Consider the following 24490-nt stretch of genomic DNA (forward strand, 5'->3'; position numbering starts at 1 on the left):
TACAACCTCATGTCATCTATAAGATGTGGAATCGAAAGATTGGCATTAGCTGATTTTTAGCACTGTTCGTATGGTGATATTGTGCCCGACTGCTACATTGTAACACCGTCGTTGTGCCACTGAATTATTGATGAAAGTGACTTTAATTACCTATCCAATATTTACACAAATTATACATGTACACCTTATTCTATAGCGGTTCAAACTCACTACCTGGGCGGTGATCTTAAAGGATTATAGAAACCAAGAAGAACGTGAATGAAACTGCAGCCCTTTGTCGGTTGCTTGACACACCTCCTCAAGTGTCATATTTGAGCCAGCAAGATTTTAACACAAGAGTTTAACGGCTAAATTCTTGTCTGCAGCGCAGAAAGACATTGTGAATATACTCTGCTTTTTTCATTTTGTGAACTTCTAACTACATGCATGGTGTAATTTTATTCTGTAACTGAGAGAAGTAACTTTCTCTAGTAGAGGTAGAAAAGTCTGGTGTAGTATATAGCTTTGTATACGTGGGCGTTAGTAACGTCTCAAGTTGGCAGTCCGCAAGACTACGTAACATCTAGCGGAGTCCACTGACCAAACGCTTTCCTTCCATTATAATGCTGGCTGGTGTCCAAAAAAAATAATTCTTCAGTACGGTATTAAACATCAGTCATATACCGAAACAAATTTAACGTAACACAGAATTTTGGATAGAACATCAACTTACACATTCTGCTTCTCAACTCTGATTCTCTCCCGCCTTCTGACTTATGTTGAGACTTCGTCTTCCTGAGTTTATACATGTAACAGGGTAAAATGTATTAACAAAGTTAAATGTATTGGCAGTCTTCCTACTGGTGAACAGGACTCTTGGTAAATGCGCAGCTGGGATATGCTCCCGTAGTCCTTGGTTCAAACCTTAGCTGGGTTGCCTGTCGCATATGTAAGACAAGGGCCGTGAATAATCACTTGTTTATGTTGTTACGCCGATGACAAACAAGCCTCTACATTACTAAAATTTAAAACTCAGGTCCTAAACAGCATAGGTAAAAAATACAAATGGTTTGTCGACTGCAGAACCTATGTAGGCATTGCGCCGAAAGAAACACTGGGTTAAAAGTAATGCGGTATCGATATAAATATATATTTATTTCCAGATATAAATTACATTTAACACTACATTACCCTATGGAACTGGACATGTTGGTAGTCTGTATAATTCCTCGAACGTTCGCACACATCACCCTGTATCACCTGTTTTCGATTAACCAGCCTCTCTGCCAATGTTTTTATCACCATGTTCTCTACCTGTTAGTCTCCATACTTAACAAAGCAATTCTGAATTCTGAAATAATTACACAGAAATTTTATAAATGTCCATTTAAACGTTACATGTAATATGAACAATAAATTAGAGAGAACGATTGTTGGTAAATTGCAAGTATGTGTGTTTTTCAACATAGCGTTCTTGAATGAAGTGAAATAAGAACAAAAGTTTACAGTTACACTGCCTGTCCCTTCGGTAACAATTTCATTTGTGTTTTCGCTGAATTCGCGTCGGTTACGTAGGAGTTACTCGTGACTTCTTGTGGAGGCTCTTTACCCTTTGTTTTCAACGGGTTAAGGCATACGCATAATGTCCTTCTGAAACTCTGGGAAAATGTCGCATATGTGATAATGCTGACGGAGAACGTCAAGTAATACAACAGCTGCAGTAAATGCTGAGTCAGATACTGCTCAGGTGTGATGTCCCCGTACACTTGTACCTCAAGCCATATCATCACGAGCAGGGACACTCTCGCGATGTGACTAGGAAGCGCCATGATGATGAAGGAAACGGAAACAGCTGATAACATCCGAGTGATTTGTTGCTGCATCACAACGCTGACGGAAACACGAAGGCCGTTGTACATCCGCTTGTTTCGGGCTTTCGACATCCACACGGCCTCGAAAGACAAGAACAACAGGACGAGAATGGTGACCGAAGGCAGGATAAGAGTGACGACCGTGTCTAGGTAGGTGTAGATGGAGTTAATCATATGCATCTCTTGATTCATCTGACACAGGGGGTAATCTTCCATCAGTTCGACGTGATTTAGCCAGAGAACCGGACAGTATAGAACGAAGGCGGTCACCACCATGCTGGTTATGCACCACTTTGCCCCGCGAATTGTACAGTACTTGCCCACTTTGAACGGGTAACGAATCCTAACCAGGTTCTCCGTGGTCAAGGCGACAACAAACCAGACGGAAACGAAGGCGCTGATGTAAGTCAGATACAGAACGATCTGGCAGACGCCTTGTGTGTGGAGCAGAGTCACTTCCACCCTCTCCAGCCAGACAACGAAAGTACATAGTAAAAACACCGTATCGGAGATGGACTTTCCGATGAGATAGAGGCCACAGGAAGCTTGTCGGAAAGACTTGATGGAAAAGACTAACACCGCAACGATATTCGCCGGAACTCCAAAGGCCAAAATGACAGGAAGTGAGTATAGATCAATCGTGGTTGTCAGGTGGTACATTTGATAGTCGGCGCTGTGAAACTCATCGCTGTAGTTGTCATATTTGTCCCACGTGTCGTTCGCTGTGCCTTCCATTTCGATGCTAACGGTGACTGGATTCCACTGGAAAGCGACAGAAATCTTCACCAGCTGAAGAAGTGAGCCCCGAAGAAGTCCTTCGCGACGTAGCGATATAATAGAAATCCTACGTGGTGCGTGTCGCGGTCATCAGCGGGCTAAATGTGTCTCTCCGCCTAAAACAGAAATTTATATAAATGTCAACAAGATTTAGAATATTGGTATATTATGTTGAATAACATGCGAAATGCGTCACTAACTTAGATAATTAGAGAGACGATTGCGGTTACCAGTTATCACGTTCTGCCATGACATGCGTGTTATATAACCGTGCTGTCCTGCCATATACATCACACATGCGCATCCAAACTATCACCAACAATACAGTTAACAACAAACAGTGTGAGGAACCGAGAGATAGACTTTTGAATTGTCGTTTGGGCTTGCAAATATATGTCATGTAAGGGTGTAAAACTAGTAATGAGTACGGTCACAATTAGACTTACAGTGCAGCAGGCCCATTATCACTAGAAAGGTGAAAATCTGATTCGATTTTTTTTTGATTTGTTGCGTGATAATAAGCAATTTGTGCACACTAACGCACATGCGCTAATTATTTAAATGTTCGCCTCTACGTGTAATCCCACCCCCTCTTAACAATGCTTTGAGTTTTGTTCGAGAGGAGTATCCTGCCGTCAAGTCTGGTGTAGAGGTGTTAGGGTGAAGTTTATTTGATCACTCATTTCAGATGAATTTTACGCCGAACTCAAGATTACAACTTAAGCCAGCAGTATCGTGGGAGGAAACCGTATTGAGCCCAGAGGAAAGCTAAGACCATCCGCAGCTTTGCTAGAAGATCTTCCCACATACATTCTGATAGGAAGCCAGCATATGCTCGACTTAGAGAGACTATATTGTAGAGGGCCTCATCACTAGACGGATCACGACTCGGCTGCAGAAGCCCGTCGGAACATCTACACTATTTAACAAAGATGTTATTAATGAGAAATTCAAGCAACTTGATGAACAATCTAGCGTCCCCTTTATTGAACACCGATACAATTAGTGATGAAACGGCCACAAAGGTCAAAATGACACACTACCAAAGCATTAAAGACTTGCAGCATAGAGAACAAAATTGTACATCGACGACAGTGTGGAAATAGGTCAATGGTCACACGTAACCAGTGAAACATGGCCTTTTGTCAATATACTTAAATGTTCATATAAAAGAGTTATGAATAGTAGCAAATTTCGCGCCCCTTAGCACCACGAGTTAAACTGAAAAGAGGCCTGATTTCAACGGTTACGTGTGCCAAGTATCACACTGTCGTGGCTGATAAGGTTTTAGCGTCCATGCTGTAGAGTTTAAAATCAGTTGCTGCCATTTAGACATTTACTTGCTCAGTTGAAATAAAACTCTAGATGACTTAAAGTGGTAAGAGACCGAGTCTCATGGGTTACGTATGACCATTTGGCACCTATGACACACTAGATGCTGCAATAGTATTACTCTACATGCTGTAGACATTTATATTTAAAATCATAAAAGTAAATGTCCCACATGTTATTGCTCGATACGTAAACAATGAAATGACAAAGATGCATACAACTTTAGGTTACTCTTGTTTTTAACAACCGTAGGCACGCCTTGCGTCTTTCACAATACAGCAAATATCGGTAAATGCGCTCTGAACCGTGGGTAGTTGTTTTTGATGTATTATTGCTCTTGGGAAATCACTTTTGCTTCGTTGTTGATAAAACGTTTTTTTTTTTGAGTGATTTCGGCCTTCTTTTCTAAACTTCAGAATCACAAGCTTTTTGATTAAAGAAAGGCCACCATGAATGCCAGTCAGACACCACTGTCTTTCTTATAATCCATAAATAAGGAAATACGCCAAACTCCTTCCCGCCTTTAATAATGCGCTCCAAAGGCATGGCATTTTTTGTTCTTTCCAGTACTACGTCAGTACATGTGGGTGTGTGCTTATTAAAAACATCAAGGTAGTTATACACGCACTGTCACGTTACAGAACAACGCGTTTATTAACGCATTCCAGACACGCTTAATAAACACGTCTTTGCTGTTAATTCATACACGTAATGAGTATGTTTAGCGATTACAGACATGCGTTTATTGTAGTAAACATATGGAAATGTTTACAAAATAATGAGGAGGACATTTTCAATCAATACAAATAGTCCAGTAAAATGACTTTGTGTTATTAGGTGTAAAAAGTAAAAAAAAAACATGTGAAAGTGTTCACTATAGCTAACGTATAATATCGGTTATGTAGTAAATACAGGATGTGTTTATAAAGGAAACACGTATCTTAGAGTGTGCGAATCAGATCTGTGTGCGTAGCCCATCATATCACAGAGTCTCCCATTTTGCAAAGTCTGCTAATTCTCGGAGGAGATGAAAAAGATCTTTCATGTAACAGTGACTTCAGGCCAGCTCCAAGACATTAATAGGAAGAGATATTAGTGTGTATCTAGTCCAATAGTTTCGACTTTCCAGAGCATACCGTATAATATCTTTTCAATAGGTTGCCTGAAATGTAACATGTTGCGAAAATAGACACCTCTGGCAGGGGAACACGCTATGTTAGCTAAGTTCGCTTTCATGTACGGGTAACACACTAGTCCAAAGTTTGGATGCATAAAACATAGCCTGCCGAAATTCAGCAATCTTAAATATTTTGTGATGCAAATGACCTGCGTAAAATTGCGGGTTTATCGAGCTTCTGGTATTTAGAGTGCATTAAGCCTAACCTAAATTGAGCTCATTTCTTGCAAATTACAGGAGTTTTTTTCTGAATTCTCGCATGTCTTCACGGTATCACGAAGCGAACTGGAGCGAGAATGTTACTGCGGAAGATGTTCAGCGGATTGCCATTATGTGTACTGTGTAAAATACCAGGATGTTTTTCAACTCAGCCATCATCCCTTACATTTGTCAACTAGAAGTGCCTTTATGGCTGAAGACCGAGATGAGACATGCCTTCATACTTTTCATAACAGATCCGACAAATTGAATTTAATTATAAACATTCATTATGGTGGCTAAAAAAAAATGTGAGAGGGGATTCGTTTTAGCTACAGTAAGTCCTCTGTAAGTTCTGGGTGTTATTTTATAGATACTTATTCACGCATTATTGCACGTCGATATGCATTTTGTTTTATTAAAAGTCCAGTATGTGGGTAAGAAAGCCAATGGGCCATTTTGAGAAGTAAATGCTGTAGTATCGCATAGAATATGCTTTCTCAATCAATAATAGTGAAAATAAATAAAAAGGTAATAAATAAAACAAACAATTAAATTAATAAATTATAAAACAATTGAAGAAATATTTTCTGTGTCGTTACACAGGAAATAATGAGATAGATGATGACAGTGTTGCTCGTTATAACAAAAGGGAGTCATACTAACCTCGTAAGTAACTTGGTGTGAACTGACTTACAATTCACAGGGCCCGTACGCGTTCTAGTCTCTGTAAAGTCAGTCACTCTCACTAGCAAAATTGCCACATTTTTGCAAAGAAAATCAAATTTGAACACTTTTTCTAATTCATATGGTTAAACTGCATAAGCTCACCTTCGACGCCAAGAACTCATTGCCTCGTATGACTACATAATTAACAAAAAAACAAAAGCAGTGGCATGTTGGGGAATAGTCGTGGAGAGTAATTTGTTTTACAACAGGTGAATCAACATTGTGGTTAGAAGAAACTCCGCGTAGTAACACAGCCTACACTATACTCTCAGCGAATAGACTACATTGTTTCCTATAACAAGTTTCCTAACATCCAGCTTTAGAAGCATATTGCCGTGAGATAATATACTACAAGAGGTCAAATAATTTTAATTTATTAAGGTTAAATTATACTAATACGTGTAAACAATTTAAATACGACAGTGTCAGAAAAAGAGTTTACAGCAAAATCGATAGCAGTTTAGGTAACTGGTGTCATCCTCCGTTAAAACACGTTGAATAATTATGACGTCACCCCAGGCAATGGTCTCTTGTTGTCGAATACGAGCTTATGAAATTTAACATTATGAATTAGAAAATAGTGTTCTAACTTCAATTTCCCTGCAATAATGTGAACTTCAAACATATGAATGTGTAGAACTTATGTTGATACGTGTCACTGACAAAAGGCCATTTTGGTAGCGTGTATGACTGATTTTACAGACGACCACATATACGCGACTCTATAAGAAATAGTCTTTACTTACATAATGCACTCTTTAATTATACTGTAACGACGTTGACACAAGGTTTATTGAGAATTCTACCCGTGACTTTGTTCAAGTTTACCGGTAAAAAATTGTTTTGTAATTTATTCTTATGAAGAAAACTGGGCAAATTTGAACGGTAATAAAGGCAGAATTTGTACGCAGAAACAATTCTTGTGTCAGTGATCAACTTTTTTAATCTCCCAGTTGCAAACCGTATAATATTAAAAAAGCCATAGTACAGAAACTTAGCTGTTTTTTTTTTCGTTGAGTAACTTAGTGCAACGCTTACAAGACTTACCACGATTAACGCACACTGTCTGAACGGTTATTCCTATGTTCACCGATTTCATCTGGCATGTCAAGAACTTCCTGTTCATCTACCATCCCTCTCAGCCTATCCAACCCCAGGGCTTCCACGTTCGACGGCGCTATAGCAGACCGGGATTTAAGAAGTCGTCTAATTCTCCCTGTTGAGATAAGAGACGCACCAGACTAATCAGCATGATGCAGAAGCTTTAACAGTTCATATCGGTGCGGGCTTATTGATCTTGTTTGCACGATATGAAAACTCCACTCTTTACAGCTACGAAGTCATCAAGGAGGCTGGCTTGGTGAAGTCTCGTATGCGCAGCTTTGCTGGCAAAATGCACGCTATAAATGGAACAAGTATATCCCCAACAGATGGCAATGGTATGTTCTATTCATCGGAGATACGATTAATTCACAAGACAGTGTTAAGTGCTCAGTCAGATTATGTAACAAATGTGCATGTTCCCAAATGTCTGAAATGTCAACTAGTTCAATCCGATGGCAATATGAAACATTAATGTACATTTAAAATTCAACTGTCTGTGACTGGTTCCGATAGTTTCAACTCTCTGCAGCTTTTTTACCGAGTTAACGGTGGGTTTCACGTTGAATACTCTTGAGTTCTGATCAAAAATGGATGAGCGGAAACCGTCTAGAATGTTCGCTTATATCTTAGAACGTCCCAAATGATTACATTCACATCCGTGTCGTTTGTGGTCAGGTTACAGTTCAAAAAGCGGATTGCATTAAGTTTTTAAGAATCATTGAAACTCTATATCAATAGTCAGACAGGAGTATCGTATTTACCGAAAGGCAGTAAATTTGAGCCACATGTTTTTTTGGTAAACACAGAAGTAGTTATGGATTTTCCACCACAAATGTCCAGAAAAGCTTTTTGAAACGAAAGTGAAAAGTTTGCTATCCAATCTGTGCAATAATGAGTGCGAGCATGAGTGGGAGATGTATGGCCTAGATACTCAATGAATTAGACAAAGTCGATCACTGATGAATGTCCTTGTATTATCATTATATAGAATACCCATAGTTTAAAGCCGGTCGTAATCCAAAGCCTTGTCGGCTTGAGACTCTCAAGAGCCGGCCAATTACAATATAATTACAATTACAACATGCCAAAGTCCTTTTATAGCACTGATTGATACACGATTATCCTACATGTGACAACATATTGTAGTGGAGCATGGACGACGTCTCTGGGTGTAACGTCCCGAAATACTGAAACTCCTGATTTTATTGATGAGAAAGTTGCATGAGGTATAATATTAAGTAATCTCTCTTAATGATCCCGTTCTGTTTTCGTATTTTATGTACTTTCTTAGTTCTTTCGCGGTTTGTATTATTCGTCATTTTGGAAATTGGTCTTGCGATTATTGACCTGAAACGTCCTATTGGTTGACAGCTGGTATACGAAGGTCTGTTTCGACCCATAGATTAGTTGCGCTACAAATATGTGACAGTAATATCTTCATGAAAGACAATTCAAACTTCCATGTGTGTCGTATTGTTGCTGTGTCGAAAGGCACGCGATTTTCTGTTACAGCTACATAATGACGATGTAATCCGAGTTCAGCATTGAAATTCTACTACATCACTACAAGGCGTTAGACCAATTCACTGCAAGTTTAGTATGTATTAAATTATAAACATCCAGGCAAACTAGCTTCCTCAACGGCCGTACGTGGTCTCCCAAGGTCTCCCAGCAATCTGCGGGTGGTCGTGGGTTTCCCTCGGTCTCTGCCCGGTTTCCTCCCGCCATACTGCCTGGTCGCCGTCGTATAAGTGAAATATCCTTCATATCTCGATACAAATATATTTACTTATTTCAATGAATGCGGTTTATGGAACGGTTTAATGACCTTTTCAAACATGAGATTGGTTGGTATTGCGTCTTTAAGTGCCTGTCCTAAAACACATTTCGGAGCCGGGGGAGAGCCCGGCACCAAACCCTGATCGGGTCATACCACAGACTTTAAAAATAAAACTTGCTGCTGATTCGCTTGGCGCTCAGCACCGAGAAGTTAGAGTAAAGCAACATGACTGCTTCGCCCGGTCTCAGTATAACTTGACTAGGTGTATATAAATAAGGCATTATGCTTCAGTAGAGGCAGCCCGTTGGCGACATGGACTCGTCCTGCGACAAGATATCACAATATATGTACACACACCTCATGACTCCTCGCTGTCATATGATTGAAGAGTTGTTAAGCACGGCGTGAGACCCCAAGCATACATACACGCGCATTTTGAGGTGTACAAAGATATAAACTTAGGAACTGAGTTTGCCATCATTTCGAAAACGTAGTGAAAAACACGAAACCACAGCATAGTGAAAACCACCTCTTTGCAAAAAGGACCACGAAAACGTTCCTCTCTATTTCCTGTAAGTGTTTTTATACTAACGCTTCCCATCAGGACCAAAAATGGGTCAACCACGCATCCCAACACTTACCCACTCACCCACTCACGGAAAAAAACACATACGGAATGCACGGCTCTATATTGTACAGAGTACACACAGGTCGTCAAATATTTGTGAGCTAGAATGTGTGGACATTCAAAAAAGTGCACCTGTTTCTGACTTTACACGTCTGGTCCAATATGAAAAAATATTATCTTAATGGGATGATTTAAAAGCTTTTTACGCCTTATGGTGGGCTTTCTGAATGGCGTGCCTGGAATATCGACCTGTGCTTCACATCAGTTTGAGACTTTTAACTTTTTCTGCTAAGGCTCGGTTTCCTTTTTATGCAAATCTTTACATTACATGTGTGTTTGATGTTAATGTTTGTACTAAATCCGAGGTAATTGACTTTCTGATTTTGCAATTTGTCCTGTCCCAGCTGCATGCGAATGTGGATTTACCCTAAATAGTGATCGCCGTCATATAAATGAAATGTTCTAAAGTATGGCGCAGAACACCTATTAAATAAATGTAAAAAGTATTTAAACAAATCTTGGATATGACGCTTAGATTAAGATTACAATCAAGTTGCTTATGTTTCCTAGGTAGTCTTGCTGCGATTCGCTTGCATACATATGTCTCAGGGTGGCAATGAAGTAAATTTGGCACAGACTTACTCTGTCAGCCGTCTGAGCAGGATTTGGCGAGTTCTGGCAATAGTCGTGGTCTGCCTGGATATCGCATTTGGTTAGGTTACCGCTGGGGCCTAGCAATAATAATAAATGAGGATAACTATTTAAATGTGTTATTTTAAGTGGTCGGTGGAATCGAGGCTTGCTGATAATTACCATCACGTCAGTTACTGAAAATCATAGTGATATCTGTAGATGTAAGGGGTGGGGGGGGGGGGGGGGGGGGGGGTGGGAGAGGAGTGGTTCAATCTAGCGCATTGGGCAATCTAGATGTACGTGTACATCCAGTAGCGGGGTATTCCTGAAAAAATCAGCACAATAATGATGTTAGTGTTTGAGTTATTTAATGATTCTTTTCGTTATACTTTAGAATTTTTCAGTTATAAAATGCGGTCACTGTTATGGATGGTGCAAGGCGGTCTGCCTGTGATAAAACCACCTACACTTGGCAACATACTGTCGGTGTGGCGTACAGACTTACAAGTCATAGAGATGGTGGGAGGCTAGTGGATTTTGTTTTGGAGAATTCTTCAGTGACATGTATTAGTATTAGCGTTTCTTGTGGTAAATCCTTTTGAACTGGAGGGTTAGCTATGACCTATGGGATTTCTTTATTATCATTAAAATGTCCGCTTAGTATCTCTTAAGCCTGGAGTAAAGTACCAAAGAGTCTTTGGTTCTGAGCTAGACAAATTTAATGTCAAATAAAATACCCATGTTACGATTACACCCGCAGAAATAGATCGGGACGCGGACAGTAACTGCCATTAACAAGCTACAATGTACGTATAGATGGCCAGTAGATTAATAACGTATCCCACTTGCTACATCAGAACGAGAACTTAATATCATTGTGTACGGGATAGAATCAAGCAACGGCCTTGTGTTCGGACAGAAAAAAGAGGTTTTTATCCGATAATGTTAACTTGTAAGGCAGATTATTTTGACGCAAGTCGTCACAATATCGTAAACTTTCCAGACACTGAGAAATCAACAGTACGATGATTACACCACGAGGACGCCATATGTTTGACAAATCGTACTTTATATACAACTAAAGGTTGGCATCTATTTGGCAAACATGTCAGAGTGTAGGCGCCCAAACACACATTTGTATATCAACTGTCAGGTATAATGGATGTTCTCTGTCAATAAACGCTCTGTAAAAACCATTTGTCTTCTACCATTATGTTGTGTCTATATGTACCTGTACCTTTACAGATGGCAAAGATTTGCTAAAGGATGGGGATTCACCCTGGTTTTCTCAACCTATTAAATGTCAGTCTCTGGCACCAAAAAAAAATTAAAGAGTATGGCAGTTAACAACAATGAGAGAAATAAATAAATCTAACTGCTCTGTAGTAAACAGCATTGTGACTTCATCGTAAAAAAGACGAATTTTAATGAACTTGGTGTCTTGTCGTCCAGATAGATAAAGACAGGAAAAATCGATAGTTTAATATAAAAAGTTCCAAGTATTATATTAGACCGGAACTGAAGGAACTGTACGCTTTCGAAGACTCTTCCGCGTTTGGCAAATTCAAAAGGATAAACATGATGTGCATATAACCTCCATAAATTAAGCATTAGCTTGGTATTTTCTAGGCACAAAGCGAATGTATCGGGCAATAGTTGTCATCATGACATAGATACACGTTTACCACAAATACTTCACAGTGAGATATCATCATCATCGGAACGTTACAATGAATGGGAATTATGAATGATTGTTCTAACTGGACATTTGTATTTTTGATACTTATGTTACAAATGAATTAATGAACTGAAAAAGAAATAGCACATTTTGAATGGAAACTTACAGAGTGAAAAGGCAAGACCTCGTACAGTTTAAGATTGACTCTCTCTCTGTCTGAGTTTGAATGTTTTGGTTGAACATGTTAGAATAAAACCCTAACTGAGATAAGCCGACAAGAGGCCGGATTTCATCCGTTGTGTGTCACCAGTCAACTATCACACTGTCTTCGCTGTTTTGATTTTACTCTCTATGCTGTAGACTTTTACATCGCCCAAAATAATCCCGACTGGAGTATCTTGATCATGGTGGCGCATATGTTTCAGAGCCTTTTTTTCCTAGCGTAAGGTCCTCAAAATGTGGAGCATTCTTATGTTAGAATAGAAATAAACGACGCCTAGCCGTGAAGTGTTATCGTAAATATTGATTGTTGACGGAGAAGTTCGACAAACGTGCTTTATATGGTGTGATAGGGTAAATCGTGTATTTCTTAATAAATAGATACTTTGTAATAAACACGAACTTTATTTTTACATGACATGATTCTCTAGGCTTGGATAGCTACCAGGCATTATTCCAATAAAGCAATTTTTTCATCAAAAGTGATCGGTTCCTCACCCATGCGATGACACGTTCGAATCGTGTTTTGGCCGGTTTCAAACCGGCATCAAATTAGGAGGTCTGTCAGGTACCTGATCAAAGTAGCTGCTTCACTGGAGTTTCCAGTTTTCGCTGCCCATGATCTAGTCCAGCTTTATAAAAGTCAGAAATTCAAGTGACAAATTCTTCTTTACAGCGTTAATATATGAATATGTATCCAATCCAATGAAAACAAATGTTGTTTTCCAGTCGCGAATGACTCAGAGACGGACAGACAGATTGACAGATTTATATACAGCTACTCGTAGCAAATGCTACATTACGCAAAATTTGCTTAATATTCTATATTAGTCGGTCGGCGTCAGTGTATTAGCATTATAACACAGCACCAAACGTCCACAAAGATAAGTAATAAAACAATAACATTGTAATTTTGTACAATGTCAGAATCATATCCTCATATCTTCCGTATTTTGTGTTTATAAATTAAACATTTTCATATCGAAAACGTTCGTTTGACTATTAACCACATAACCAGTTTGTAACTGCTTTTTCCTGGTTTTTAATTGTCAATTTAGCCTATTATGTGTTTAAAAAGAATATACACCAACTGAATCACAAGCTATTTAGCAAACTGATTATCATTAAGTGTTCACTAGCATCACACTGAACTATGCATATGGTTTTATAAGTGAACGGAAGTTTGTAGATATATGGCCATCAATACCTGCATTCAATTTTCCTTCATAATCTTAACCAGGAATATGCAAAATCTGGATCAAGTCCACGTTTACCACTGGCTACACAGAAACATCCTTATGATCATCATGTCCTTTCTAGTACATCTCAAAATGTTTAAAATATTCAGTCTGTGAGGCGAAAGAGAGAGTGTCTAGCAATAAGATAGCCCTACGGCACGCTACTTCATCCATTCTCCCATCCCATAATGTTGACGGTCATCAACCCACCCGATCCCAACGCCTCATGTTGAAAGCCCGTACTTGGCTACTGGGTGAAAGTACGAGGTAAAAACCGTTGTACCCATTACAGATCAGTACTATAATCCTGTCTAATTCCACTTTCCACAGCTTCAGGCATGACATATTTTTCTTTCAATATGTCTGATAGTTCTAGACTAGGTGAAATTAATCTGAAACAATGATGCTATTATTGTCCATACGTCCTGACTTGAATATTAACCTATTTCCGCCATGGATAAAAACAGATCGCATACTTTAGAATTGCGTGAGTTTCGCTTTAGCGACACAACTAGCTGCGACTTTGTTCATCCGATTGTGGGATTAAATTCAGCAGAAACAACGGCAGTCCTATAACGGACAACCTTGGGAGTTTGGAATGATTTGTTAGCGTAGTAAACTGGAACCCAGACAATTCCAATGCGATTGAGCTGTACCTAAATCGATTCTTTATATATGCGATTGGTCCTGAAAGCTGATGTTACCTATCATTTGGGGCGTTTTCATCTTCACAGAGGAATCTATGTCCTCTATTAAATTTTCCGTAACACAACTTCACCTTTTTACATAATTCTGCTTAAGCCTTGGTGCTTGGGTTAGTGAAATTGGCTATTAATTTGTTATTTAGACTTAACATAAAACCCTAACTGAAGTAAACTGACAAGATGTCGGATTTGAGTATTCGTCAACTATTACATTGTTTGTGTTACTCTGGTTTTATTATTTACGTCTTATTTATATACTGTAAAGTGGTTTAAACATTTTCTGTGGATTAGCAGATGTGCGAATCCAGAAGAAAACTATCAGCCTCAACTAGGAATCTGACAAACGTGCCAAGGCCAAGCTGCAGTCAAATAATTCACAGCAGGAATGAGGATTAAAACGCAAATAAAATGTCAACATTATGTTCGTGTTAAAGTATAAGCGTCAAGTCCGACATTCCTATACCATTCGTAGTCCGTAAAGGGCGTTCCAAGTCGATAATCGCAAGATCCATTTCCACAATAACGTTTAACACTAACTCCCGAAGACAAAGGTATGTAAGAAATTATACAAATAAAAAAAAAGCTGGTAACACACAAGAGAGCAGCAGTCATCAGTTCTCAATGATGCCGGGCAGACAATGAATATTCCAGGCATGAATTCCATATCAAAGTTCAAATTCGTAGTCCGTGAATGAGTTCCATGTCAAATAACAGCTAAAAAAGTATCTCAGTCGCGCTTTAATTGCAACTCTTCATAAATGCATCATGCTGATGTAATTAGCATGGCTACCTTTACGGCCCCTAGCCCCAGGTTAAGCGGTATTAGATACAGTTTGAAAATGACGAGCGTTACAGACCCTAACCGATCAGATTATGATTCAAAAATAACGAACGATTACGTCTTTCCCGTTAATATACAATATGATACAAAATGTTAGATTTCGTGACTGTTTGAACACTGATAATATTTAGTTATTTATTTAATTGGTGTTTTACGCCGTACTCTGGAATATTTCCCTTATACCACGGACAACCAAACAGAGCCCAGGGGAAACCCATGACTATCCGCAGGTTGGTGCCAGACCTTCCCAGATAAGATCGGAGAGGAAGCCAGCTTAAGTCGGACTAGAACTCCCAGCGATTGTAGTGATGGGAGGCTCCGATGTCATTCTGCTTTGCTACAATGTAGCACCTTAACCACCAGGACACCACTTTTAAGTATCACGTAGGAAACACCTAAAAGTATTAATTTTGATACTTAGATGATTAATATTCCATTCATTTATAAAAGGTGTTAATGTTATAACTAATCATGTAGCTTACACTGACTTGATACGACTACAGCCGAATTTATGTATCACTGATTTTTTTCGTTGGTGTTTCATGCGGTACTCAAGAATATTTCACTTATACGACAGTATTACAGCAGAAGGAAAGCGAGCTGGGCCTTGAGAAAACCTACAACTATAAGCATATTGCTGGTGAGCCTTTCCACGTAAACCGTGGAAGCAACCAGCATGAACGTTAGCTAAACTTGGACACAGCAACCACATTGGTAAGAGGCCATCGCAATCAAAATGTTGCATTTGACAATATTAAAGTTATAACATTTCGGTTTTAAGGGTATATAGTCCACTTCACTAGCATACGCTTAGCGCTGAAAACATAAAATTTTAAACAAAGCAAAAAATACATAAAACCGCAGATTTTCCGAACCCTTACCTTGATTCGTAAAAGTAGCCATACTACCCCGCACATGGTAACGCTAATGAGGTTTCTGCATATAAATGTCACTTTTCTGACTTGACTTCCCGTCGTATATCTTCTTTATATTCCTGTAGCGTTTCACAAGCACTTTCTTTGATCTTTCTTTGATCAGTAATTACAAAAAAAAAGCACAGCTAGCTCTCAAACATTCTTACGGGTAAAAGCATAACGACTGAACGCAGAGGGCGATATGTTGGCTCTGCACAGGGAAAGAATTTGATTCTTGACTTAGATGTCTAATGGACTCCGTAGCTTTCTGGTAATCTTGACCATACGTGGCTCATGTTCCCGATGTCTAACATTTCAATGCGAGAGCTGCTTAATAGAATCCGACCTCTGCAAACGGCACTATTCGTATTGAGTTTGAAGCGTTTCTACCTTGGTCTTAAGGTTTTCCAAAAATGCCTCGGGCAAAGTGTTCCAATACAGTAGCCAGAAGCACCTGCCGGTAGAGTATCCACTCGCACTCACACACTTAGACCTTAATCTGTCGCCAGATAAGCCCAAACATTTGTATACAGTGTATGCGAGCAGACAACAGTACAGCAAGGGGCGGGTCAGCACCAGCTCTTCCAATCAGCTGCCACTCTACACCAACATTTTCTGAGGAATGCAAATGCGAAAGAAAAATGCCACTAGTGATTGACAGATAAGGAAAACATATTTTGAAGAAGACGTCTGTATCAATTATGATGGATTATTATATGGATGGGTATCCCCTATACAAGATCTTCGCAGTTCGAGTCTTGCAACCCAGTAGACTTACAGATTGAGAAGATAGCGACAACTGGTAGCGGAAAAGCTCCACCGACTGTCGTCGCAGTGTACACAGAACACCGGCGTAAAACCAAGTTATTCTTCAAGTGCTGGGCGCGAGGAGATACACATATCCTGTGCTAGCTGTGTGGCCAGTAAGTCCTCCGACGTCTGTAACCCCAGCAGATCTGTATGTAGCTGATAAGACGTGCAACAGAGGCATTGAATTATAAATTGGCAGAAAAGAGATGGATACGTTTGTGATCGGATTTAGTGGATTTTTTTCATAATTGTGTTGCTCTATTAATGGCCATGTTTCCAAAAGCTATTCGTCGTACTGTTTACCATAAAAGGAATTTTATCAATCACTTTGTAGTCCACAGATTACTTCGACGCCAGCAAGATATGATGTCTTGGTCTAGGCCTTTTAATCAGGTATTTGATCTTTTTTCTTCACCACAAAAACAACGCTGTCACGGATTTTTTCATCTATAGATTGCTATGACGCCAACGTGACAAAATATATATGTGTCTAGCTTTTGTAAGCAGGTTGATGTCCTGTACAATTCACTAAAAGATAAGATGATCGGTTTGACGGCTCGTTACAGTGCGTGCAAGACAGATTACATATTTAATAACACAAAGCACATTATGTATTAAGGATTGCTTTTTCACCGGCAAATGTGGGATGCTTGAGGGCTTTTTTATTTCTTATTTATTTCACTGAGACATTTGGTTTCAGAAACAAAATATTCCCGGGCTTTCACTTCACAACATCTGCTATTATTCCCTGTTGCTTTACAAATTTGTTTATGCCTCGTACATGGCTCTCATCAATAAACAGGAAAGGCCTACGTCAGTCTGAAGCGCTGAAACGGCTCGCAGATGCGATGGTTTAAACGTAAGGCCTGCGTGAGCGAGGCGCTAAAGCCTAGAAACCGGCTAATGGAACAATGGTGTTTTTATAGTCAACGTTTACACCATAGCGTATGTTGATACTCTGCACATGAGGATGCTTAGAGCTCATTACTTGATTAACCATGCATTGTTTCATCGTAGTTCACAAAGCTTTGCTTTGTGATTGACATAAGCCATGAGGTGTGTTAGGACGCTGACGACGATTGGTGGGAACTCCGGGAACTACGGCTTCTTCCTCCCAAGAAAGTAACCATGGAAATGAACAATTCTTGAATGCTAAAATGGAAGATAATGGCCCAATACTACTGCCTGAATATGACGACCATATCGCCCCAAGAACATGTTTAATCCAGGGGCTAGTGAATGGTGAATAAAATAGAGAGGTACTTTGAAGCCAGTTAAAAGCACCAATCCGCAGTTGGAATTCGAAAACCACAATATTGTTAAAATCTATAGTTGTGTATGTATGATTACATTGGAGTTTGTTTTTTTTTTTTTTGGTCTTTTTTTAACTTTATTATCCGAGGGCTCTCGGATATAAAAATATGACTAATTGTTGAGTGCACGTTAAAAGCGTTAAAAAATCAAGTAAATTCATAAATACCATTATTTCGGTCATACCCCTTGGGTGAGTGCAGTCAATGTTGAACAATTTAAGGTATTCCTTTTATTTAAACGCACTGCACCAGATAGTACAACCCACCCACTTCTAATAAGCTGGCGTTTCCGGTCAACTAGAGCTTATGTTGAGCGCCGCCAAACCAGAAAGTACCAAGATTGCCCGTTTTAGTCGTAGCTAAGATCTGATTGCTCTTGAGCTCGGCTCTTTTGCCGTGGATACGGACGCACTGCCATCTCATTGCGTTTCGCGCTAGACTTAATGCCGGGAGTGAATTTTGCATGAAGCTTGGGCAGGATGAAACATTAGTGACTGTCAGTACAACGCATGCTTCGTTTTTTAATGGGCCACAGACTCAATCTTGTAGCAAATCTGGGCCAATCAGGTGGTATTTACGGTCACACACCACGCACTTCCTTGACTAATGATGATTGCTAGTGTTCTTAAACCAGTGTTCTTAAGCAAATTAGATCAAGTTCATTCAGCGCATGGCTGTGTTGCTGCTCGTGGACTTAAGGAAGTTCTGCTTCTTGTAGTGTGGGGGATAAGGGGCTTCCGTACCTGTAACAGACCTACACTCGCGTGTGCATTTTAGAGTACTCAGTTGATGCAAGTGTCTATTGATCTGGCTTTTATCGAAAAACAGCTGCTTGGGTTATTTTTATTCACTTACCAAGACCTTAAATGGAAATAGTCACCTTTAAACACGAAACATATGCTCCACAACCTACAAAAACCCAATGCATTATTCAAATAGCTGTTACATGAAATAGATCGTGAATGATCACTAAACTACAAAAGAGATTGGGAATAAATATAACTTACCACGCTTCGTCAGGGAATAAAGATTCTTTTCAAAAGCAGCTTATAACTCATACAACTTTTTTGTTACCCTAGTTTTATTATATTCAACTAAAAAATACTTTCAACTGGACTTAACGCGCTAGATAACGTTATTTGATTTTCTTTACAATGTGACTTTAAAACAGGCAAGAACTCAACAAATGCTTTTCTTATATTTCAACGCAGTAATGCTTGTCTTAGTTTCACGACTTGGCATAATGGTGCACATATGATGAATTTGAAATTGTAAGGGATCCATCATCAAATTACAAGAGAGTGAATTTCCAAAGGTGAATTTTGCCCTGTCTTAAGCATGGATTCACATTCGCATGTGTACAGGCACAGCCACAAGGAAAGTGACTGTCTTTTGCGTTTGCCGGAAAAGACAAAAGGCTTTTCTTCATTAGAAACTTGTCCTCAGGGAGGATATTACCCGACCTAACTGTTGGGAATCCATGTGGAAATTTATCGATCTCGAGCGGGTGTTGAAACAGCTGCTTTCTCAGTGCCTTCGATTTATTAGTGGGTTAGTCCGCGAGGTGAGTACTGCTTGGTAGACACGACGAACATAACGCACACACGAGTATATTCTTAATTACGCACCGGATTAAGAAAACCGTTTACTAGCTTAAAGTTAATTACCTCTATAAGTAATGAATCTGGGATAAATTTGCAGCACCTTCATAGTTCTAATGAAGATACACGACAAAGTCCCTATTAACCAGTAATAATATTAATGAAGTCGGAATCTAAAGTTTTCTCAACCCACACATCAAGAAGCCCCGAATATTCGTGGTATATTCTTTCACGCCACGTTCATCTTAAATTTCAAAGCATCTAACGTAGAATAGAAGTACTTAATTGAAATGTTGCATTAAAGGTTGAAAGAAGACTTTCCAACATAGTAATCAAGAAATGCTCATTAAAATGTGCCTAAAGTTTGGTATGATTCGGTTTTGTCCTTTTGCTTAACACAACGAAGACAAGTAAACCAAACCGAAATAGGGCTTGTGATGGAAAGTACCCAAAGGACAGTGTGGCCAGAGACACATGTATATGTATGCCATTCCACTGTACACTGATGTAAGCTTGTTACCTTCAGCTAAAAAACTTCCTTTAAATGCATATGCGAGAGAGTTAACAGAATAAATCAGACGATATAGCAGATTTTGAATTTTGCAATGTGAATAATAGAGAACTTAACCCCCCCCCCCCCCGCCGCCAAAAGTAATTCGAGAATACATTTTTAATATATCTAAACTAGTCATGTCTAATGATTTGCAGGCAACACTAGAGTAATATTTGTTCCTAATTCTGCTTAGTCTAACACAGCACTTTGATTAATTCTACGCCAGTAACATCTGATAAATTGCAATAAACATAACCTTATTTTTTACCTAATTCCGCTTAAGCCATGGTGCGAATTTAATTATTAGCTACTATTCAAGCATTTACATGAACAGTTAGAATAAAACTGTATCTGAGGTAATTTGAGAGGAGATAAGATTTCATCGGTTATGTGTGATCATTTACCAACTATCATTCCGTCGTTGATGCTGTAGCTTTACTGTCCTTTGCCGCGTGCTATACCGTAGAGCCATCGCACACGTATAGACCATCTTTATTACAGTTACCGTTATAAACATATATCATGCTTAAAAATATCTATCTCAGATCGTGCTGAAATCACCGCCATCGCAGGCATCGCTACTGAGCCAAGGGTGGCGTGATTAGTCTACATTTGAGTGAAATTCGTGTGAGGCTAACTCACGTTTCAGAGCAACATTTTAATACGAAGTATCAGGTGAACTCATATCCACATTTCAGTTCTACACTTTTGAAGAAAATTTACGCTGATAAGCAAGATTTTGCAACATAGTCCGATAAATACACAACTAGTTTTCACGTAAAGTACACGCAGTGCAAGTACGAAAAACGAAATCCTTTTGTTCTCCATGGGACACCTCGTGGACAAAATAACAAGTGGAAATACTGATTCTTGTAAAACTCGAATTATTAGCACAACCTATATATCCCTATTAATTAACCATATTCAACCTATGCTAGATACAACAGGAGGGATTATCTCCCTTTCCTCATGCTTTCATAGGTATAAACGATTGCTAGGTCGGTTCCGATAGTACAGTTGGTAGAGCGTCCGCTTCAGGAGGTGGTAGATCCATAGTCACCTGAGACCTCAAAGGAGGAAGTTGTAGCTTCGCTTGGCGTTAGTGGTTGACTAGTTGACCCGTATCAGTATAATGGCTATAATTTACTTGCCTTGGTTAAGTCGTCTTAGTGAAGGCATGAAAACCCAACCTACAGTAAGGACTCACAATATATGCACTCTAAGGGCTCCTTCGTCGTCATATGACTGAAAGTCCTCACTCCAGAGATTGCTTGAGTTGAAAACGGATTCGCCAGTGTTAGAATGCTTTGTGACAGAAACCAATTTATAGTACGATAACATTAAGTATTCTTTCTTGAACGTCTCATGGGTAATAGATAATAGCGTGGGAAGGGAAAAGCCGTAAGCCAAACAGTCATGATGTGTCTCGTATGTATACGGGGATGTCATCAATCTGATCACTATCATCAAAAACGTCGCATGATAACTGCAATGTATACGCTAATGGCGATTTGACAGCCATGTTGACCTGTTTATTTGCAGTGACTTCCATCGATGTATGATAATGTATGTTGACAAGGATGGCAAAACAACAACTTCAATGCAGACAGTTTACTCTATTTAAGAAGGAAGATTCATTGTTAAAAGATGTGTCACCCCAAAACAAAAGTTTACAGCATGTAGAACAAAACCACAGGGTAATAACAGCGTGACAGGTGGCAAGTAATCATACGTAACCGGTGAAATCCAGCCAATTTGTCAAGTTACCCCAGTTATGGTTTTATTCTAAATGTAATTCTTATTCTGAATTCTTAATGTAAATGTAAGACAGTAGCAGATTCCACGCCCCCCGTCGCATCATGCCTCGGGCAGAATTAGGTAAGCAAAGTGTAGTTATGTGAACTACAATATATTAGACACCAATGGTGTAGGATTACTCAAAATGTTATGTTGTCATAACATTTAATAAACAATAACATTTAATACGCAATGCAGTATGCTCACTATAACGAGGCAAATTATCTCTGACATGACGAAAAAGCTTAAACAACTCAACGTTAGTTAATGTGGACATAGGTGCATTTGATTAGTGGTTAACATCGGGCTGAAGAACATAGCACGCGTTTTAACATAAAGATCTTAACGAGAACTGTCTATGTGAGAGCTCGATAATCATCCAGGTCGGGAAAGAATGGACATACGCTTTGTGTACAAGAATAGATTTCTTACGGTTCAGTGTCCCCGTGTCAGACTTCTGTCTGGCGGTCCCTCTCGCCTTCATACATGCATTACGTAATTTGTGGGTGGAAGGTCTCAAAATAAAAGGTATTGCTGGCCGGTTGGATAAATGGGAGCGCAGAAATGCAGCATACTTTTCGTGGCCTAACTTTCAGAAATCTAAGATTTTTATGTTTTTATGTACTCTGTTACACTCAGCCCACATATGACTAATGCCAGTGTTGCAGTACGTTCTGGCAAATCCACTGTCAGTTCCCTTCGGTGACGTGCATGTTCGCTCGCAGGAAGGCGGTCGTACTATCGGCCAGCTTTGGCCATTGTATGGGGAGTAAAAGGGAAGCGACGAGAATGTAATACTTGATAACATGACTGGTTAGTCGATTTAGCCTAGTTAAAATTTTATTTCCACTGTTCATAGAAATGATTATAAGGTAGCACCTTACACGTTTCAAGGCGCTACGGCTGGAACAGGATTAGGGTTAACAATGAAGTCATGATTTTAACAATTTATTTGGCCTGACGGGTCTAGAATTGAGCTGTATATTTCACACCAGCCTTTCCTTGGATTCATCTCCACCGGGAGTCTTGTCATGTGCGTTTCTTCGTCAATGTATTTCCAACCTTAATTACCCGTTGATCACTATCGCATCCGCCCGTCGCCTTCCTCCCGTCAGTTAAAATTAGAGCGATGACCCTCAGAAGGAAAGCCCCCTGGGAAGTACGCACCTGATGTGTTCTGAGCACAGCGGTCGGTAGTTGTGGTGATGTCAACCCGTGATGCCTCAAGTGAAATGTATTAAGCCGTAGCATAAACACGCTACTGCTAGGCCCAAGTCCAAATCACTCATACATTATAGCCTTCGAGTGTTTCTCTTTATTACATTCGCAGTTACTGGGCTAGGTGAAGTTTCCATGTTAATCAAAGTTTAACCTGAGCATGCTCAGTGGATGGAATGATGGAAAAAATGTACCCACTGACGCGCTGTTCTATTATCTGCCAAAAGGCTCCAGATTTATTGGATTTGACTTGATTGTTACTTGGTATTCATCTTCGCAAGATTTTTTAGGTTTATAGACAGAGGAATTTCATGACTGTACTGTACTCAAGAATATTTAACTTATACGACCGTAGCCAGCATTAAGATGTGAGAAAACCGGCCATAACCCGAGGGAAGCGTTTCTGTTTTGAAATACTGTCAGTTGAATCTTATTATACGCCGAGGATTTTTTTCTGGTGGTAAATTTTTAGCTAAGATGAAGACAGAAACAATATGTATATAGAATACTGGAAATCCAAAAGTAAATATTTAAGAAAATCCACTGGTAACCGTATTAAAGATTGCGCGAGGTGTATAAACAGATATCAGTTTCGGTGTTAAGTTACATATCAAGCAACACTGCATGGGGCTAGATGGAATCTACCATTAGACTGCATGCCCGAAGGAACTCAACAGAAAATGAAGGCAGCTGTATGAAAGAACTCTTCGTTAGCGATACATTTTATCTTTCCATAGGTGATGTGTTGTTAAAAGCCTTACAAAAACTTTATATTCTCAGGGCAAAATTTCTGAGGTAATGGAAAAACCCTAAACACCCTAAAAACTCAGCAGAAGGTGAAGTAAGGTATGAAGGCCATACAGGTGTATAAAAAAATTCTTCGTTAGGAATGCATGTATATCTTTTCAGAGGTGATGATGTTAAAAACCGTGCAGCAACTAAAGTTATCTTCTCTTATTTTAACGTCAAAAGACCCCCCCCACCCCCACCCCCACCCAAAAAAAAAAACATCGTGAAAGGTGAAAGGGATGCAGGTACCATTCTATTGGATACATCAGCAAGTACATCAACATGAAAAAAAATATCCAATTATAGTTGTAAGTGAATACACATTGCGCGGTAGGATTTCGTTGTTCGATTCTTTTCACGAGCAAAAGACTTGTGACGTAGTAATTTGCATTCGTCTGTACAAAGTCGAAATAGACTGAGAAAGTGTTTCTTAACATTGTAAGCAAAATTTTATTCTCGCCAGTTACTAATCAAAAACCGGCAGTGTACCGAAGCAGGCCGCTTTTCCCCGCCCATAAAACTCGCCAACGCCCTGGAAGTAAAATACCGAGTAGCTCGCCAAGACCAGTAAGTCCGGCCTAGAGTAGCATTATAGCATTACACGAAC

At 39.4% G+C, this 24490-nt stretch overlaps 1 protein-coding gene and 1 long non-coding RNA gene across 2 annotated transcripts in view; both read right to left on the reverse strand.

The window, feature by feature from the left end:
• Window positions 1–1120: 1120 nt before the first annotated feature.
• Window positions 1121–2381, reverse strand: LOC135479389 (uncharacterized; the record flags this gene model as incomplete). The annotated part of the gene is made up of 1 exon (XM_064759214.1): window positions 1121–2381. A coding segment is annotated over one exon (894 nt), but the record flags the coding sequence as incomplete, so codon positions are not given.
• Window positions 2382–2387: 6 nt separating this feature from the next.
• Window positions 2388–24490, reverse strand: part of LOC135479602 (uncharacterized) — a 48077-nt gene continuing 25974 nt past the window's right edge. The window contains exons 2-3 of the long non-coding RNA XR_010445868.1: window positions 7111–7279; window positions 2388–2743 (exon numbers count right to left, since the gene is read on the reverse strand). This is a non-coding gene — a long non-coding RNA (uncharacterized LOC135479602). The remainder of the gene's footprint in view (window positions 2744–7110; window positions 7280–24490) is intronic.

Source organism: Liolophura sinensis, chromosome 12 (assembly GCF_032854445.1).
Source record: "Liolophura sinensis isolate JHLJ2023 chromosome 12, CUHK_Ljap_v2, whole genome shotgun sequence".
Lineage (NCBI taxonomy): Eukaryota > Metazoa > Mollusca > Polyplacophora > Chitonida > Chitonidae > Liolophura > Liolophura sinensis.